This window comes from Pinus tabuliformis, chromosome J (genome assembly GCF_031772625.1).
Source record: "Pinus tabuliformis cultivar Carrire ecotype Pingquan chromosome J, CPIR1, whole genome shotgun sequence".
NCBI classification, from domain to species: Eukaryota; Viridiplantae; Streptophyta; class Pinopsida; order Pinales; family Pinaceae; genus Pinus; species Pinus tabuliformis.
In genome coordinates this window covers 1,285,620,383-1,285,640,352 of record NC_142295.1, presented here as the reverse complement: position 1 = coordinate 1,285,640,352, position 19,970 = coordinate 1,285,620,383, and the positions used below count along the sequence as shown (strand labels likewise).

Sequence of the window (19,970 nt, the reverse complement as noted above, 5' to 3'; positions counted from 1 at the left end):
GAAAAGGAAAAAGAAACGTCAAAAGAAAAGGATATACATCTGGAACAAACCCTAGAGAAAGAAGAAATGAATCCAACCATATCTTGTAATGCATTGCTTGGAATTACCACTCCTCAAAATTCCAGAAAGAAGGACATATCAAGAAGGAAAAGGTAATAGTGTTGATTGATTCGGGCAGTTCCCATAATTTTATTCATTGTAAGATAGCCAAGGAATTGAATTGTTTCCTATATCCAGCACCAAAGTGTCAGGTGATGGTTGCAAGTGGATGAATTATAAACTGCTCTGGAAGGTGCCATAATATCAAGCTATCCATGGGAGAATATGTGTTGAATAGCCCAAATATTTCCATTCCAATGGGTGGTGCTAATGTTGTACTAGGAGTCCAATGGCTACAATCCTTGGGTACAATAGTTTTTAATTTTCAAGAACTTTTCATGAATTTTTGTTCAGAAGGAACAGTAGTTGAATTAAGGGGTATCGTAGGGAAACCAGGAAAGATAATTAGCTCTAATAGAATGACAAAGCTTCTAAAGAAAGAGCAACAAGGCGTAATCACACAATTATGTTAGCTAGATGTTCCCACATCAAAATCCTCTATATCTCCAGATCTCCAAAATGTCTTGGACAATCATTCCAAGGTATTTGAGAGTCCTAAATGCCTCCCACCTATTTTTGATCATGATCATACTATTCATTTGATTCCAGGAAGTGTTCCTCTAAACATAAGGCTTTATAGATGTCCCTATGCCCAAAAGAGTGAAATTGAACGTATGGTTGCAGAAATGCTAGAGGTTGGTATAATTCAACCTAGTCAAAGTTCTTTCTCTGCTCCAATAGTATTGGTGCACAAGAAGGATGGATCATGGTGCATGTGTCCAGATTATAGGGAGCTCAAAAAGCTCACTATTAAAGATAAATTTCCCATTCATGTCATTGATGAATTATTGGATGAATTGCGTGGATCAATTTACTTCACTAAGTTGGATCTTCATTCAGGATATCATCAAATCAGAATGAAGACTGAAGACATTCTGAAAACAACATTTAGAACTCATGAGGGTCATTATGATTTTTTGGTCATGCCTTTTGGCCTTACCAATGCACATTCTATATTTCAAGGTTTGATGAATTCCATTTTCAAACCCTTCCTTAGAAGATTTGTGATAGTACTTTTTGATGATATACTAATCTAAAACAAGTCTTGGAAGGATCATGTTCAACATGTTCATAGGGTGCTCAAACTATTGGATGAGAAACAATTATATGCAAAAAGCTCCAAATGTTTCTTTGGAGTACACGAGGTGGAATATCTGGGTCATATTGTATCTCATGAAGGTGTTAAGGTAGACCCTAGCAAAATTAAAGCCATTAAGGAATGGAAAATACACACATCCATAAAGCATCTACAAGGATTTCTCGGGTTGAGAGGGTATTATCGCAAGTTTGTTAAGAATTATGGGAGAATAGCAGCAACTCTAACAACATTATTGAAGAAATATGCATTTTCATGGACTCCAGAGGCAACAAAGGCCTATGAACATCTTAAAGAGGAAATGTGTCAAGCATCAGTCTTAGCTATGCCAGACTTCAAGAAAACCTTTATTGTGGAATGTGATGCCTCGGGAAATGGAATTGGTGTTGTTTTAATGCAGGAAGAAAGACCCATTGCTTTCAAAAGTTGTCCAATCAAAGGAAAGTGTTTACACAAAGTTATTTATGAGAAGGAAATGTTAGCAATACTACATGCACGTAAGAAACGGTGACCCTACCTATTGGGAAGACACTTCAAGGTAAAAACAGATCATGATAGCCTTAAATAATTTTTAGAACAAAGATTATCTTCAAAAGAGCAGCAAAAATGGGTCACAAAGATGTTGGGTTATGACTTTGAAATCATCTACAAAAAAGGGAAGCAAAATGTTGTGGCATATGCACTCTCAAGAAAGGATGAGGATGTCGAAGCATTTCTTTGCTCCATTTATATTATCCAACCAGATTGGATAAACAAAGCAAGGGATGAATAAAAGAATGACGAAGAAATGTGGGCACTCATTCAAAAGTTACAACACGATCCTAATACATCTGATACATTTAGCTAGAAAAATGAGTCATTATGGTACAAAGATTGCTTATACCTAAGTAAGAATTCCCAACTCAAACAAAAGATTCTTACAAAATTGCGCACTTCTCCCTTAGGAGGGCACTCTGGATTTTTAAAAACTTACCACATGGTTGAGAAGGAATTTTTTTGGGATAGCCTTAAATCGGATATTCAAAAGTTTGTGACAAATGTTTGGTTTTCCAACAAAATAAAGTTGAAACAATTAAGACCCCATGTTTATTACAACCTTTATCAATTCCAAGCCAATGCTCGGAGGAGGTTTCAATGGATTTTATCATAGGTTTACCCAAGTCTGAAGGAAAGAGTGTCATCATGGTGGTAGTTGACATACTTACCAAGTATGCACACTTTTGTGCATTATCTCATCCATTTAAATCCAATACAATTTCTACTGCATTTATGGAAACAATTCAAAAGCTACATGGAAGCCCAAAGATTATTGTAAGTGACATAGATCCCATTTTCACTAGAAATTTTTGGACAAAATTATTTTCTTGTCTTGATACTTAGTTAGCTCATAGCTCATCTTATCATCCTCAATTTGATGGGAAAACTGATATAGTAAACAAATGTTTGGAAGGATATCTTCGTTGCTTTGTCTTTGATAAACAAACACAATGGGTCAAATGGTTACCTCTATCTGAATGGTGTTATAATACTTCCTTCCATACTGCAGCAAAAATGACCCCATTTATGGCACTTTATGGATATCATCCACCATCCACCATATCATATTTAAGATAAAATTCTAAGGTTCAAGCAGTGGAAGATCACATCAACCATCAACAACAAGTTCTCCAACTCTTAAAGGATAACCTCACTTTGGCGCAGAATAGAATGAAACAACAGGAAGATCAACATCACAACGGAAGAATTTTTTATGTAGGTGACTGGGTATTCCTACGGCTACAACAATATAAACAAATTTCCCTCAAGCAAGCCAAGCAGGATAATAAATTATCACCAAAGTATTATGGTTCATACAAGGTGTTGCAAACGATTAGTACTATGGCATACAAATTGGAGCTTCTTGTAACTTCTCGAGTGCACCCAATTTTCCATGTTTCATGTTTAAAGAAGGTTATAGGTGATAAGCTCCCAGTTCAAACATATTGCCAGAGCTTGACGAGGAAGGAAAAATCATATTGGAACCTGAAGCAGTCACAAAAACAAGAACTCGACAGCTACGAAATCGATTAATTTCAGAGTATCTCATCAAGTGGAAAAAAATACCCACTAAAGGTTCCACATGGGAGGATGAGAATTTTATACAAAAGCATCCAGAACTACTCAAGCGTTGAGGACAACAGTTTTTTGAAGGAGAGGGGCATGCTAGTTCCCTATAATACTAGTGATTCCCCCATTACTATTGTCATTGTAGCCCTTATTTTTATTATTGTGCCCCTATTATCTCCATATTGTTATTAGTGTGCCCCATAGAAGCCCACTATTATGATTGTTGTGCCCTAATATTATTAAAGTTTTTTCAGCTTTGATTATATTGTGACCCCCTTGTGGCTTGCTTCAATTCGTTGCCTGAAAACATTGGAGTGGTTGCTTCCCCTAAGTGGATCCCTAGGAAACTAATGGGAGTGATGACTTCCAACAATTAGTGGCCTACAATAGGTAATGGAATGCATAGTTGAGTGATGGGTGGCTTCCATCAAGTGGTGCCCTGCAAAGTTTGAGGAAGTGGTGGCTTCCTTTAGGTAGTGGCTTGGAGTGAGTGGTTGCTCACATGCATCACAAGTTGAGGTTTGCACATTGGTGGTGGTTGTTGATATGATGATGTAATGAATATTTTGCATAATAAGAAGAAGAGAAACAAAGTGTATGGTAGCTTTTTTCCCGAAATAGTTTCCACCTAATATTCAGTGTCTCCATGTGCATGATGATGCTTATGTGTTGCTCATTATTATTCTCATGATTTACTTATGATGGTTTATTTATTTCTCATGTATTATGTTGCTTATAGGATGTTACAGTGGATAGATTTGTATATGCCTTTTGCTCATGTACTTATTCACCTCTCAATTGCTACTCAGTTTTGTCAATCTCCTAATAAAATTCACAAACCAAACTCTCTCTTCTCTTCTTTTGCTTAAGTTTTTGCTTGATTTTGATAACATATCGATTTTCCATGCCTAGTGAGAAGATGTCCAAAAAATTCATTTTTGTTTAGATGTATTAGTGTAGACTGCCATAATATTTGAGGACCAAATTTAACTATCTTTGATACCTAGTTTGGTGTGTAAGACATGGAAGATATTTTTGAACTACGACACTATTTGGTCACTCTCCTACCACAGTGTGGTCCATGTTGTGTACTAGTCATTATAAGTTCCAATAGTGTAATATTGTTACTTAATAACATCCTTGAAAGAGCCCTACGTGGATATGTTTGCAAACATGGTGGATTTCTTTGTGACCTTTTTCTCATGGTAATTCTCCCACTAATTATTGACATGGAGGACAACCTTAAGGAGTATAAAGGTAATATTTTCTTTATCAAAAAAATTGTGGATAGACAAATACCCTTCTAGAAGATTTAAGCATTTGTTTAGATCATCCACATATATTTTTCCTTCAAATATAGGAATATCAAAACTAAATTATATCTTGAAGTACGACACCAAAGTGTTCGCTTGAAAAAGATGCATCGGTTGCCAACAATCGTCGAAGGATCTGGGAATAATTATCAATCATCTTATTTCGTTGTAACGTGATGGCTTACATGAGAAATATTTTAATATGATATATGGTTCCCTCATATTTCTTTTCTTTAGCCATGGGAGGTCATTAGGGTCGGTGAGGTCTCTCTTGCAAAATCTCAAGTAGGTCAAGACCTAATTCCTTATAGCTTGACATCGTTGGGGACATGCATAAAGAAACAAATAAAGAGTAGATCACTCTAATACCATTGACATAGATTTACGAAGGGAACGAAATGAAACACATTTATAATAAAAACGCAAGGATATAATGAAACATGATTTCTATTAATAATTGGAATATCCTAAAACTGTAAAAATGTGGAATGAAACAAACTGGTTTGAATGGTGGTAGCTTATCATTGAGAATAGATGTGACGACTATGTGCATTCGCTAGAGCACATTACAATGAGGCGAAAATGACCTTTTTAATATAAAGCAGTAACAAGTAACCTTAAACATCCAAAAACTTGACCCTAAGAGATGAAACACCAAAGAGATTGCGAGCCTCGATGGGGTTAGTTTGTACCTCAACTTCAAGGGATTGTAACTTTTGCATACATATATTGACTGGAATCAGCGCCTAGGTCTAGCCAAGAAATACACATTATGACTAGGCTTAGGCAAGAGCCTCTCGTCTATGACTATTAGCAAGCCCTTCCATATAAAAAAAATGTTTAAGGCCTCAAAATGACCCTATAAGTTTAGGACCCAAAAAATTGTGCAAAAACTATTAAGATGGAGAACTATACTTCAAGCTATTAAAATAAGTGAATGACACACACACACATAAAAAAAATTAATTTAACCAAATTATTTTGGTTATGTTAAAGACTGATTTTTAAACTCTAATTAAAAATTGAAAAATTTATACTATTAAAATATTAAATTGATATCATCACAATTTTGCAAATACCTAAATTTATTTTATTTTATATCATTTTAAATAAGATACTAACATAACCATATTAATAAATATGATTGATAAACATTATAAGTGTCAATTTAATATATAAACTTAATATTAATATTTTAATTATGTATTAAGTATGGTATTAACTTTACATACTTTGACTTTTCTGAATACAACTTCACAACATTAAAAAAACTCAGGATAAAAGTATAATAATCATTATTTTACCCAATAAAAAATTAAAATATACATAAGTTATGTAATCAAATTCCCATTAAATATCAATCATTAAATATCAATCATCTCAGATATGGAACAACTAACCTGGGCATTGATTCCAGTCAAGAGATTGCACCTGCACATCAGTGCAATACTCCATAATGCATTGCTAAAAATTTATCTCAACCATATCTTGATTATAATTCAATTTAGCTATTTCTATAATCTTTAAATATTTAAAGATATGTTTTTCTCTCTTTGAGTGATCAAGTTAATGCATAAACCTTTTTGATGCAACTATCAAAGTCTACATGAATTATGGAACTGTATAATTCAATTGCTTTCGTTGTGTCTTTACAACACTTATATTAAGAATCATAATCCAAATAATTTGAAAACACAACCCTAAATTAATAAAATTATAATCCAAATAATTTGGAAACACAACCTTAGATTAATAGAATCATAATCCAAATAATTTGGAAACACAACCTTAGATTAATAAAATCATAATCCAAATAATTTCAAATTTACATTGAATAATTTTTATAATGACAATTCAATCAAACTTACAACATAGTAATATGGCAATAGAGGTAGATGCTAAACCAAATGAAACCTAACCCTCTAACCTATGTTAAAATAAATAATATTTAAATTAAATATAATATTCTTTGATATTAAATTAAAAACTCATTCAAATATTTTTCATATCATCCTTTAAATTACATATTAAGAAAAACTATTCTCTCGCCTATTCCATTATAAAAAATCAAAATTCGTCCGACCTAGTTTCAATATAGACCAAACACAAGTTAATTACAAAATCATGCAAAAGCATGTTACTTAATTCACACGTGAATCCGGTGAAAGGGGTCATCCAAAACCATGTCACGTGATTGACGTGAAAAAGCGCCAAAAAGATGATCAATGCGTATTATTTTACCACAAAATGGCAGAAATACGAAGTACGCATGATAAGAGTGGTATGCCGGTTTCGCTGAGTCTTGAACGTAGTATAAACCCTTTTCGTATGTTATGGTAGATACAGTTCTCTATTCATATGATAACATGATTTGCCTCATGATCTGATTTAGATGCCACTGGATTTGGATACCTCTCTGCTCTGCACGGTTGCCGATTGGTCTCCAATGGATATTGAATGGCTGTTATTCTATTCTGTTTTGGGCATCACCTCCACCATCGTAGTCTTGATGTTCGATTTGTGGAGGAGGAAAACCTACAGTAGGCTTCCTCCAGGGCCTCCAGGATGGCCGATTGTGGGAAATCTGTTGCAGTTGGGTAATAAACCCAACGAAGCTCTATTCCACCTTGCTACCAAATACGGCCCTCTCATGTCTCTCTCTCTCGGAATGAAAACTACTGTCGTAGTCTCCTCTCCTGCCATGGCGAAACAAGTTCTGAAAACCCGTGACCATGTTCTTGCAGGTCGGAGCGTCATACAATCAGCCCAGTGTTTTTCCCACGACAAGTCGTCAATAACTTGGGGCCAATATGGATCCCGCTGGCGTATGCTCAGACGTATATCCAATACAGAGCTCTTCAGTGCCAAGAGGCTTGAAGCTCTGGAACATTTGAGAAGAGATCAAGTGGTAAAAACTATCCAGCAGATTCTGCATGAAAGTATGGAGGGGAAGACTATAAATATCGGAGATACCGTGGTCCAGTCCTCCATAAATTTGTTGGGCAACATGGCCTTTGGCAAGCACATGTTCGATCCGCACTCTCCAGATTTCCAAGAGTTCAAAGACAGTTTTTGGAAACTGACGGTGTTGGGAGGAGCTCCCAATTTGGTGGACTACTTCCCCTTTCTTCAGTGGTTGGATCCTCAGGGTGTGGCACATAACACGCGAATCTATATGAAAAGGATATATAACATTCTTGACAAATTCATAGAGGACCGCCTGGCAACAAGAAGCGAAACCATGGACGGGAGTGATGGTCCGAAGGATCTTTTGGACGCTCTGCTGGACATGAGAAGTCATGAAGTTACTCTCACCGATATCAGAGGCTACTTAACACCTTTTTCATTATCTCCTTTGTGGTTATCATACAAGTCAGTCAATTTGTTTTAGTGATAGATGATATTTTATTTAAGAGTCAATGTAGTTTACTTCAGGGATAAATATTGCCAAAATCGATTGCTCTGATGTTTATTTTCTTGTTGCAGGACATATTTGGGGCGGGAAGTGACACCACTGCGAAGACAATAGAGTGGGCGATGGCTGAACTCATATGCAATCCGGAGAAAATGAAACGAGCCCAGGCCGAGTTGGACCAGGTTGTCGGGCGCAATCGAAGGGTGGAAGAAAGTGATACCGACAGTCTCCCTTATCTCCATGCCGTGGTGAAAGAAGTTTTCAGGCTGCACCCGGTAGTTCCTTTTCTTATCCCACACAGAGCAGATAGTGATTGCGAGATTGAAGGATTCTTGATTCCCAAACACACCCAGATAATAGTCAACATCTGGGCGATTGGAAGGGACCCGGCAATCTGGAATGAGCCATCGAAATTCGTCCTTGAGAGATTTCTCGATGAAAAGAAGATAAGTGATATGGATTACAGGGGACAACACTTCGAGCTGATACCATTCGGAGCAGGAAGGAGAATGTGCGTGGGCCTTCTATGGGCGAGTCGGATGATTCATCTGGTATTGGCTTCTCTCATCCATTCATTCGAGTGGGCACCTGCGAAGGGCATGAGTGCGGAGCAGGTGGACATGACAGAGAAGTGTGGCGTGACTATCCGAAAGGCGGTACCTTTGGAGGCAATATCGACCCCACGCTTACCACCGTATGTTTATTAAAATGTTAAGGCATTAAGCTTTTTAAGGAATAATTGTTCACAAATTTTTCCACAAACAAAAATAAATAAATAAAAATACGACGTCCACTGCCTTCTATCGACATCGATTTTAGTAAACATTTCAACTTGCCCGCTGCTTTTTCTAAAAATATGTAATCCACCGCCTTTGTTAATTACAGCACATGCCCCATAATCATCTCAGAGCCGGCGGGGGTTTCAGTCAACCTGGCCACCGGACATTCGTCTACTAGATTTGTGCCCCTACCTGCACAAGAATGCTCGTAAGAAATGGGTTTCTAGTGTGGTTGGTTCCAAGTTTTTTTTATCAAGTTAATGGTATATTTAGGTGGGAGGTTTTTGAATATATTTTTTTCAGTATAGTATTAAGTGTTAAATTTATTCTAAAGTATATATTATTAGCATTTATAGTATATGTTGCAAAGTAAATGTTTTAAGGTAATGACATAAAGAACGTTAATATAGAAAAAAAAATAAAAATTTTATGTAATTTTGTTTTTTTATTGGTGGTTTTTTTTATCATATGTCATGTTTCATGGAAATTCTAATCACCATATGCTCAAAGTGAAGGTCATGCATCACACTTCACTTTAAAAGATTTGTGAAAATGCTCTTCATTAAGGTTATGGAACCTTTATAAGTAAATGATTTAAATCAAACATTTCATAACAAAGTAATCTCATATCACCTTAATTCACAATGCAATGGATAACAGTTTTTGTTCATTAGAAATTGGTCTACTTTTATGAGAAAAGCTTAATAAAAAGACTTTAGTAGTAAGGGGAACCTTAATAAACTCCCTCATCATTTGTTATATGATGTTGTTAATTTAGTTACTTGTTGCTTCTTATCCTTATTTCACATGTGTAAAATGTCCAAACTATAAAATAATGGTATTATTTGTTGTCTCTTTGGACCATTGTATTTTATTTAACTCAATCATTTCCATAGCATCAACTAGGTGCCGATCATTCTCTTTCCATAGTGACTCAATGTCTTCAAATGCATTTCATAAATTTGGTTTAATAAATGTTGGTGGAAAACCAATATATTTCACTTTGTATAAAGGAGTGTACATTGGTTGGAACAAAATTGTATTGCTCCTACCATGTGATGATGTCATCTAAATCTTGAATCTTTCTCGACACTTATGAAATTCCCCATTCTAATTGTTGTTTGACCATGATGATATTGGCATCATAATCCTTGTTCGTGAGAATATCATTTAAGAAGTCAATGATAAGTGGCACAACTAGTTCCTCACAATTGTGAAATTCCCCATTTTAATTGTTATTTGACCATGATGTTATTGGCATCATAATCCTTGTTCATCTATTTCTTCTTCGAGCTTTAAATCTACTTCTTCATCTCCATTTCTTCTATGCCCCAAGTCTTCTATTCTTCATCTTAACTCTTCTATCTCTTAAAATTCCACACCTCTTCGCCCTACCCCTCTTCTCCTCAGTGGCATCCTTACAAGTTGTAAATATCTCACCAACATGCATAGACCTCAACTTAAGTTCTCTGATCCAACTCATACCTTCAACACTAGTGGTGTGCAACTAGAAACAAGATTCTTAGTACCCTTTTACTAAAAGAAAATGTAAGGTGAAAATCCTAGAATGAGTCTCACTTTGATACCATTTGATGCAACCTAGGTTATGTAGCTTTCACAACACCTAAAAAAATTGAATCGCTATTATAGAGCACATAGCCTAAGCCATTGGAATTTGGCTACTATATTAATTAATGTAAGGACTAAAACATAGAGCACAAACTGAGAGTAATTTGATTCTACTCACAAGGAAATAGAAATGGATTCAAATATCTTTTTATTCATTCAAAATGTGTTTTTGCAGATAAGAATATAAATCTTAGAGTGGATTCCTTAGAGTACTTGAAATTCCCATGTTGTTACACATTGATACCATGCACAACAACCAAACACCCTTGCTAACTCGTACCAAAAGCAGTTGTGTTGTCTAAAAATCGTGCAACAACCAAAACCAACACCAAAAGTCCAATAACCAAAGCTCAAGAGCCAAAGAAAACCAAAAAAAACCAATAGCAAAAAGCAAAAAGAAAAGCCCCTTTTCTTTAGTGTTCCTACAATTTATTTGACGAAGTTGACATATTTTCATTCCCACTGAAACAAATTACTTCCCATGCCATCAACCTCTTCACCTTCCAGAACTAACTCAATTAGATTATTGTCAGTATGCAAACAAACCAAATTTGTAACCTCAACCTCATTCTCGCAGTGCATTTAGTAGTGGTTGTCTTATAGTAGTGTAGCTAAATAAATGTTGATTTTGGATGTGTTGACAACTCCATGCAACAAGAGTATCAACATGCGATCCTAGAAGTGTCAGCAACTTGAAAGAAGTCGCTACTTTGATAAAATGTGACTATGAGATTATTAGCAACTACTACTTGGATGTATGAGAAACTAACATAATAGGTGCATCAAAAAATTACAACACATAGGAGTAACAACACTTATTATGAACTCGACATAATTTTTTTTTGGTTGATGAGGATTTCCCGAGGCCAAGGATGCTCCTGCATCATAATAGAGCCTACAAATCATCTTTTTTTCTCATTCAATATGAAAACATAAAAGTAAGTGCTAAGGATGAAAGTTGTTTAAATGTAGATTTAATTTCCTATTTGCAAATGAAGACATGAAAGTGGGTATAACTATCAAAATTATTTAAATGAAGATTTAATTCCTTATTATCGAAAATTCAACATCGAATAAGATAGATCCAAAATGTTCTTTTTTTTGGAAAAAAAAATAATGTTATTTATGTATCTCTTATGTAGGAAGTGTTATTTATATAATGCATTGTGCACCAATCATTAGAACTACAACTAATATGTAGAAATATGTTAGTAAATTGTGTGTGTGTGTGTGTGAGAAATATTACACAAATTTAAATTATAAACTTATTTTCACTTGTAAATAGTAAAACATTGAAACAAAAGAAACCTTTTATTGAATTGTAATCCTTCATTTTAAATTTGATCCCTTCGGATTACAAAAATAGAACCGTGGCTACTCTCGATCGATAGATTGATATGTTGATTAAGAGTGTGTTTATGGATCCTGGTCCTTATAGTAATCAATGTATTGTTCGATGGCTGTTACCCATCCAATAAGACATATCTTCACAACAATTTGTTTATGGATCCCAGTCATAATGACTTTATTGTCAGATCGTATAGATAGAAATTTCGTTGCTATCCAGCCAACATTATATATCTCTACAACAACTTATTTGTTGACAATGGTACTTATAGTAAGGATTGTATTGTCCAATCACATAAATAGAAATGTGGTTGCTATTCAACAAACACGATATATAGCCACAATGTTTTGTTTATGGATCTTGGTCCTTAGAGTAAGGACTATTATAACACTCATAATCCTAATTATAACCCTTAACTCCAACTTCAAACCTTAACTCTTGACATTAAACATTTTTGTTAACATCATATAATGTAAAATAATATTTACTATCTATCCATGGAAGTGGATATACACAAGAAATTAATTTCATTATTTGATTTGTATGAATTAAGGCTCAAAGTATGTAAACTTGTTAATAGTGAATACAACCCTCTCGGCATATATCATAATTTATCATCACCATGACCAAATTTAAATTTCGTACATCCATTTTTTGTGTAATGGTGGAGTTATGTTGTTGACCTTCTTATGTTGTGGGAATTGAATTCCACATCCTTTCTTACCCAGTGAGGACTCCATAAACTGACATAAACTTATCATATAGTGCTTTGATTGTTGTGATATGGGGCATTTGGAAAGATACTTATTGTCCAGATTTAGGGTTTCCATCTGACGATCCAGATTCGGGCCAAGATATTAAGAGTAACTGCTCCTCCTCCAGACCCTCCAAGGATACTCTCACTCTTCTCTACCACCCAAGAAGCTCTGCAACTTTCGAGCCGAGGGTTTCTTCCTTAGGTATGATGAACCTCTCTGATAAATTTATGGTTGCAGCTAGATTTTGAATCTCACGGACCATATGGAATAGTTTCCAAGACTCATATAGGGTTGATGTTATTTGTAGCAAGTCCAGGTAAATGGATTGCATCCAGGTCCTTGCTAGTGGGCATCCTTATGCTGATATGCAACCAATGTAGAACTTTTGAGGCCTAAATGGGCCTCCTAAGAAAAATGTACAACTAAAATAAAATTTATAAGAACCAATAGGATTCATGATGACGATGTCAATCATGGGGGATGATTCACCATTTTTGGGGTAAAAAAGTAAAATTATTAAAAAATAGTAAAATAATAAAACTACTTTTTCAACTTATCTCCTTAAGGTTTTACTCAAATTTTTAGCAGGAGTACTTGTTGGATGCAAAATTTAATTCCTCATCCAAGGAGTACCAATGTTGCATACTTTTGATGGACCTTGCTATACGAAAAATGAGAAATACATGAAAAAGCGTGATTGCAATCACATTTTTCATGTATTTCTCATTTTTCATGTAGAAGGGTCCATCGAAATTATGCAACATGGGTACTCCTTAGACAAGGAATCAAATGTTCCATCCAATGAGTGTCCCCACTCAAAATTTGAGTAAACCCATAGGGAGATAAGTTGAAAATACGAGTTGAAAAGTAGTTTTTTTCCTTTTTCCCTCTAAAATTTGAATATGTAATGTAATCTCATTTTATTATTTCCACTATTATTTTTTAATTTACTTAGGAGGTTCCATTTTATACCTAAAAATTCCCCTAATGACACACACCTCCTAACAGGTAATTTCCTCTTTCGGTTCTGGCTACTTCCTACTTGTTCTAGTGATTGGGGTATTTCTCCCATAGATCTGGTTCTGATTTTTCCTTTATTCTCCCTAGATAACCTCTCTATGTGTTTCAGTCATTCCAACATCACTTGACATGAAATCCACCTTTGTGTTCTACGGTTTGTATGCCTTACATTTACAGTGCTACTTACAAGTTGGCAATTGGAAGCTTATATTTTTATTTATTTTTCTTGTTATGGGTGCGGATGAGAAAGGTTGACTCTAGTTTGAAACTCACATCTACCCTATCTAAGGTTTTCCCAACAGCTGAACATATTGGTTTTTCTTCCTTTTCTAGGTTCTTCACGGGCTTATGGTTTTTTCCTCAGAATTTATCTTTGTTTATGGCCATAAGGCCATGTCCTTTGGAAAATCTTCGGTGTTTCCTGTCTTTTAGTTTTTTTTAGCAAAGTTTGAGGGTTAATCCTCCTCTAAAGTTTGTAATTTAATAGATAAGTATTTTGTACATAGTCAACTTTGAACCGCATCGCGAGGGTTACCCTACCGATACTTTTATGTGATTTTTTAATAGAATCTATGGTCCTGAATATTAGATAATATTTGTTAATCAACTTGTTTATAAATGCAAAACTGGGTGCTAATTATACTTCGTGTTGTTTACTTATTTCTCAATTTTTACTTGTTTATGTGTAATGAAAGTTTATTGGCTTCTTGTTTAGCAATTCACCAAACGTATAATATGGGTTGTTATGAGCTTATGTGTTCTTGAAATTTTGTCTACTATTAGTTACATGTATAAATATGTTGTCGTTGTTTGTTTCAGCGTATCGTGGGTTTGTTTATTTATACTTGTACTTCTGACACATTGTTGGGCCTCAAATATGCCCATTTTTCCACCGTACAATATCACTATTCATAACCTCAATTCCTATATTTTTAGCTCATTTCATACCATAATTTCACAACTTGCCACCAATTTATATTTTACACTTTTTGGTTGATTATCATTAGTTTTCTTGAATTTTTAATGATTAGAGATGACTTTCTATGATTTTCTAATGATGGTTTTTCCAAGTTTCTTTAAAGCAGGGATCCATTGCTGAAATTCTTCATAAGTTAATTAAGTGCTAGAGGAATAAGTGCATATTGTGGAATTTCTATATGTGAAAATATAAAAAATGTGTTAAAATCGGGAAGAGTATCAAAATTTTCAGATGCGGTTTTGTTCAGAATACCCTTATTCAAATAACTCAAAAATTGTTTGGAAAAAGTCGTCATCATGAAGAAGTTATGGTCAGGGGAGTATTCAATACAAAATGAGTGCCAAAATCTTGCATTAAGTACAAAAAATTTGGGTTTGATGGTTTCAGTGACCAACCATGATTGGGACAGTTTGTTGCACCTTCTAGAAATATTTTCATTCAACTTGTTCTCTTTACTTGGCTTCAATTTGTTCCTTTATTCTACTTTGAAGCGAGTGTTCAGTCTAAGCCTTGGTGTTCTAGAATTGATCTCCTTATACTAAAAAAGGAATTAGTTTCATCAATCACACTATGATCAGGACGAGCTCAACCGGGATCTATTTGAAAATTATTCAAGAAGATTTCATACAACTTAATTTTAGCCTTGAAGTTATGTTTACTTTTTCTAGTTAATTAATTATGCCTATTTTTCATGGATTGAAGTGTATAAATGCCCAATGCTCTTTGTATGTAAGCTAGCTTGGGAAAGAGTGTTAAGTAATTTTATTGCAAGAATCTTTGCACTTAGGATCAATTGGAAAATATGTTGTACTTGTTAGCTAAACTCATATTTTGTTGAATCTTAATACATAATTCTGTTTCGACATTTAAAATTATTTAAGTATTATGATTTTTGGTTTTTAAAGCATTGAGTTAACTTAGACTTGCTCCGGGAAGTGGCAACGGCCCACCAAAACCTGGAAACAAGTCCTGTAATTAATATAAATTGTAGGAAGTGTGTTCGATTGAGATTTAGAGATTTATATCTTGTTTTGAAGTTGTTTTCCAAGCAGATCTTAGATTTATCATTTTCTTTTTTGTACTTAAACCATTTCTCTGTTTTTCTTTGATTTGGAAGAACATATTTTCTCTATGTAGGAATTTACAGGGTAAGTTCCTCAGACAGAAAACCTAAGGACACCGCTCAAAGACAAATGACAGATCAATACACCAGTTATTTTGACATGGTTAAAACCCTCAAAGAGGGAAACAGTCCACGGCCTGAGCCAACGCGGCCACTTCAGGCAATATATTAATAAAAGAATGAAAATTTACATAAGCTTCTCTCATGAACGGTTACCCTACAAATGACCCTCCATGCTCTTTAAATAGAGATCATGGACCAATCGGGTGTTAAGCCACTGATCAAGTGTCGGTAATACTGAGGAGAGAATGAACCGTCGGATCACTACATATCGTGACCGTCGAATTGTAAGTTACAAAATGTACATAGTAAAGAAACACACTTTACCTAACTCTATACTAGACCAAGTTATACTTAACTATTTCCTATGTGTCGGAATATCCTAACATCCCCCCTTAAGAACAATTTGGGATAGGATTGAAGGATTTACAAATATGACACAATAGGAGAAGGAAGGAGGCACTAGAGCCTATCCCCCCTTAGTGGCAACTTCTCGAACTCCAACCATAAATCGAAGTTTAGTGAACTTCGCCTCTATGAGAGCCTTTGTAAAGATGTCTGCAACTTGATCATCTGTTGAACAATATTGCACTTCAAGAACATGGTCGTGAATGAGCTTTCTGATGAAGTGCATGTGCAGTTCAATGTGTTTGCTGCGCTGATGTTGGACTGGATCTTTGCATAGTTGAATGGCACTTTGATTATCACACCAAAGTGTAGTCGGATGTTGCTGCTGAAAGCCAAACTCTGACAGGATCTAACGAAGCCACAATGCTTCCTTACTAGCTTCTACGACACCACGATACTCTACTTCTGCTGAAGAAAGAGAAATGGCACCTTGTTTCTTGCAAGCCCATGTAATAGGTCCTGAACCAAGAGTGAACACATAACCTGCAGTAGACTTCCGATCATCAGGGTCACCAGCCCAATCGGAATCAGTGAAACCAACCAATAGAGGAGCTGCTTCGGCACTGTAATGAATCCCAAACTGAACTATACTTCGAACATAACGAAGTATTCTTTTAGCTACTTTCCTATGACTTTCATGTGGTTTTTGCATAAACCGAGCAACAAGGCCAACGGCAAAGGAAAGGTTAGGACGAGTATGGGTTAGATACAAAAGTTTTCCTACAAGTTGACGCTATAAGGTAACATCAACTTCAGGAGAAGTACAAGTGACTGAAAGTTTGACTCCAGACTGAAAGGGAGAAGGGGCTGGCTTACAGTCTTCCATGTGAAAATGACGTAGAATATCACAGGCATACTTGGACTGGGAAAGGGAAATACCTTCCTTGGATTGCAAGACTTGAAGACCAAGAAAATAATGTAAGTGTCCTAAGTCTGTCATTTCAAACTTCCTTTTAAGGTTAGACTTCACATGGTTTATAAGGTTGGGATCACTACCAGTCAGGACAAGATCATCAACATAAAGAACAAGAATAATAAGATTAGATGCTAAACCAAATGAAACCTAACCCTCTAACTTATGTTAAAATAAATAATATTTAAATTAAATATAATATTCTTTGATATTAAATTAAAAACTGATTCAAATATTTTTCATATCATCCGTTAAATTATATATTAAAAAAACTATTCTCTTGTCTATTCCATTATAAAAAATCAAAATTCCTCCGACCTAGTTGCAATATAGACCAAACACAAGTTAATTACAAACTCATGCAAAAGCATGTTACTTAATTCACACGTGAATCCCGTGAAAGGGGTCATCCAAACCATGTCACGTGATTGACGTGAAAAAGCGCCAAAAAGATGATCGTTCGATATATTACTATTATAACATAATGCGTATTATTTTACCACAAAATGGCAGAAATACGAAGTACACATGATAAGAGTGGTATGCCGGTTTCGCTTAGTCTTGAACGTAGTATAAACCCTTTTCGTATGTTATGGTAGATACAGTTCTCTATTCATATGATAACATGATTTGCCTCATGATCTGATTTCGATGCCACTGGATTTGGATACCTCTCTGCTCTGCACGGTTGCCGATTGGTCTCCAATGGACATTGAATGGCTGTTATTCTATTCCGTTTTGGGCATCACCTCCACCATCGTAGTCTTGATGTGCGATTTGTGGAGGAGGAAAACCTACAGTAGGCTTCCTCCAGGATGGCCGATTGTGGGAAATCTGTTGCAGTTGGGTAATAAACCCAACGAAGCTCTATTCCACCTTGCTACCAAATACGGCCCTCTCATGTCTCTCTCTCTAGGAATGAAAACTACTGTCGTAGTCTCCTCTCCTGCCATGGCGAAACAAGTTCTGAAAACCCATGACCATGTTCTTGCAGGCCGGAGCGTCATACAATCAGCCCAGTGTTTTTCCCACGACAAATCGTCAATAATTTGGGGCCAATATGGATCCCGCTGGCGTATGCTCAGACGTATATCCAATACAGAGCTCTTCAGTGCCAAGAGACTTGAAGCTCTGGAACATTTGAGAAGAGATCAAGTGGTACAAACCATCCAGCAGATTCTGCATGAAAGTATGGAGGGGAAGACTATAAAAATCGGAGATACCGTGGTCCAGTCCTCCATAAATTTGTTGGGCAACATGGCCTTTGGCAAGCACATGTTCGATCCGCACTCTCCAGATTTCCAAGAGTTCAAAGACAGTTTTTGGAAACTGACGGTGTTGGGAGGAGCTCCCAATTTGGTGGACTACTTCCCCTTTCTTCAGTGGTTGGATCCTCAGGGTGTGGGACATAACACGCGAATCTATATGAAAAGGATATATAACATTCTTGACAAATTCATAGAGGACCGCCTGGCGACAAGAAGCGAAACCATGGACGCGAGTGATGGTCCGAAGGATCTGTTGGACGCTCTGCTGGACATGAGAAGCCATGAATTTACTCTCACCGATATCAGAGGCTACTTAACTGTAACCTTTTTCATTATCTCCTTTGTGGTTATCATAGAAGTCAGTCAATTTGTTTTAGTGACAGATGATATTTTATTTAAGAGTCAATGTAGGTTACTTCAGGGATAAATATTGCCAAAATCGATTGTTCTGATGTTTATTTTCTTGTTGCAGGACATATTTGGGGCGGGAAGTGACACCACTGCGAAGACAATAGAGTGGGCGATGGCTGAACTCATATGCAATCCGGAGAAAATGAAACGAGCCCAGGCCGAGTTGGACCAGGTTGTTGGGCGCAATCGAAGGGTGGAAGAAAGTGATACCGACAGTCTCCCTTATCTCCATGCCGTGGTGAAAGAAGTTTTCCGGCTGCACCCGGTAGCTCCTTTTCTTATCCCACACAGAGCAGATAGTGATTGCGAGATTGAGGGATTCTTGATTCCCAAACACACCCAGATAATCGTCAACATCTGGGCGATCGGAAGGGACCCGGCAATCTGGAATGAGCCATCGAAATTCGTCCCTCAGAGATTTCTCGATGAAAAGAAGATAAGTGATATGGATTACAGGGGACAACACTTCGAGCTGATACCATTCGGGGCAGGAAGGAGAATGTGCGTGGGCCTTCCATTGGCGAGTCGGATGATTCATCTGGTATTGGCTTCTCTCATCCATTCATTCGAGTGGGCACCTGCGAAGGGCATGAGTGCGGAGCAGGTGGACATGACGGAGAAGTTTGGCGTGACTATCCGAAAGGCGGTCCCTCTGGAGGCAATATCGACCCCACGCTTACCACCGTATGTTTATTAAAATGTTAAGGCATTAAGCTTTTTAATGTTGCACAAGTTATGTTTTTTGGGATTCTTGAAGCAAGAGAATTTTCATTAATCAGAATTCTGATAATTGGTTCAGGATTAATTAAAAATTTCGGAAATACAGGGGATAATTTTTTTTAAATATTCGTTCAGAATCATACTGTTCCATGGTTGCACCCTTTACAGCAAATAAAAATTTAAATATTCTTATCAGAATGATAGTGTTTCAAAGACCACCATATACGAATGACAGCATTACCGGCCACGTGATGGTACATGAATTCTCAAAATGTAATTCCTGAACTAGCCATATTTTTATAGACATCGCTTTAATATAGTCTGTTCTATATTTATGTCGAAAGTAATACTGAGCAATCTCTTTTGTGGAAAATTCTATCACTTCCAATATTGATCGACCTCTTAATACTACCTTTCAAATCTGAGCAAAATATTTGTTTATAGACCTAGCTTTAATTTATACCT

The 19,970-nt window shown here is 36.0% G+C and overlaps 2 protein-coding genes across 2 annotated transcripts; both read left to right on the top strand.

The window, feature by feature from the left end:
* The first annotated feature begins 6,860 nt into the window (after nucleotides 1–6,860).
* On the top strand, nucleotides 6,861–8,930 carry LOC149231953 (cytochrome P450 76T24-like). Its single transcript, XM_089376396.1, has 2 exons — nucleotides 6,861–8,005; nucleotides 8,155–8,930. Exons 1-2 carry the CDS (start codon nucleotides 7,067–7,069, stop codon nucleotides 8,794–8,796), a joined length of 1,581 nt encoding a protein of 526 aa, XP_089232522.1. The 5' UTR covers nucleotides 6,861–7,066; the 3' UTR covers nucleotides 8,797–8,930.
* An 8,767-nt stretch (nucleotides 8,931–17,697) lies between these two features.
* On the top strand, nucleotides 17,698–19,740 carry LOC149231952 (cytochrome P450 76T24-like). Its single transcript, XM_089376395.1, has 2 exons — nucleotides 17,698–18,693; nucleotides 18,847–19,740. Exons 1-2 carry the CDS (start codon nucleotides 17,758–17,760, stop codon nucleotides 19,480–19,482), a joined length of 1,572 nt encoding a protein of 523 aa, XP_089232521.1. The 5' UTR covers nucleotides 17,698–17,757; the 3' UTR covers nucleotides 19,483–19,740.
* Nucleotides 19,741–19,970: the final 230 nt, after the last annotated feature.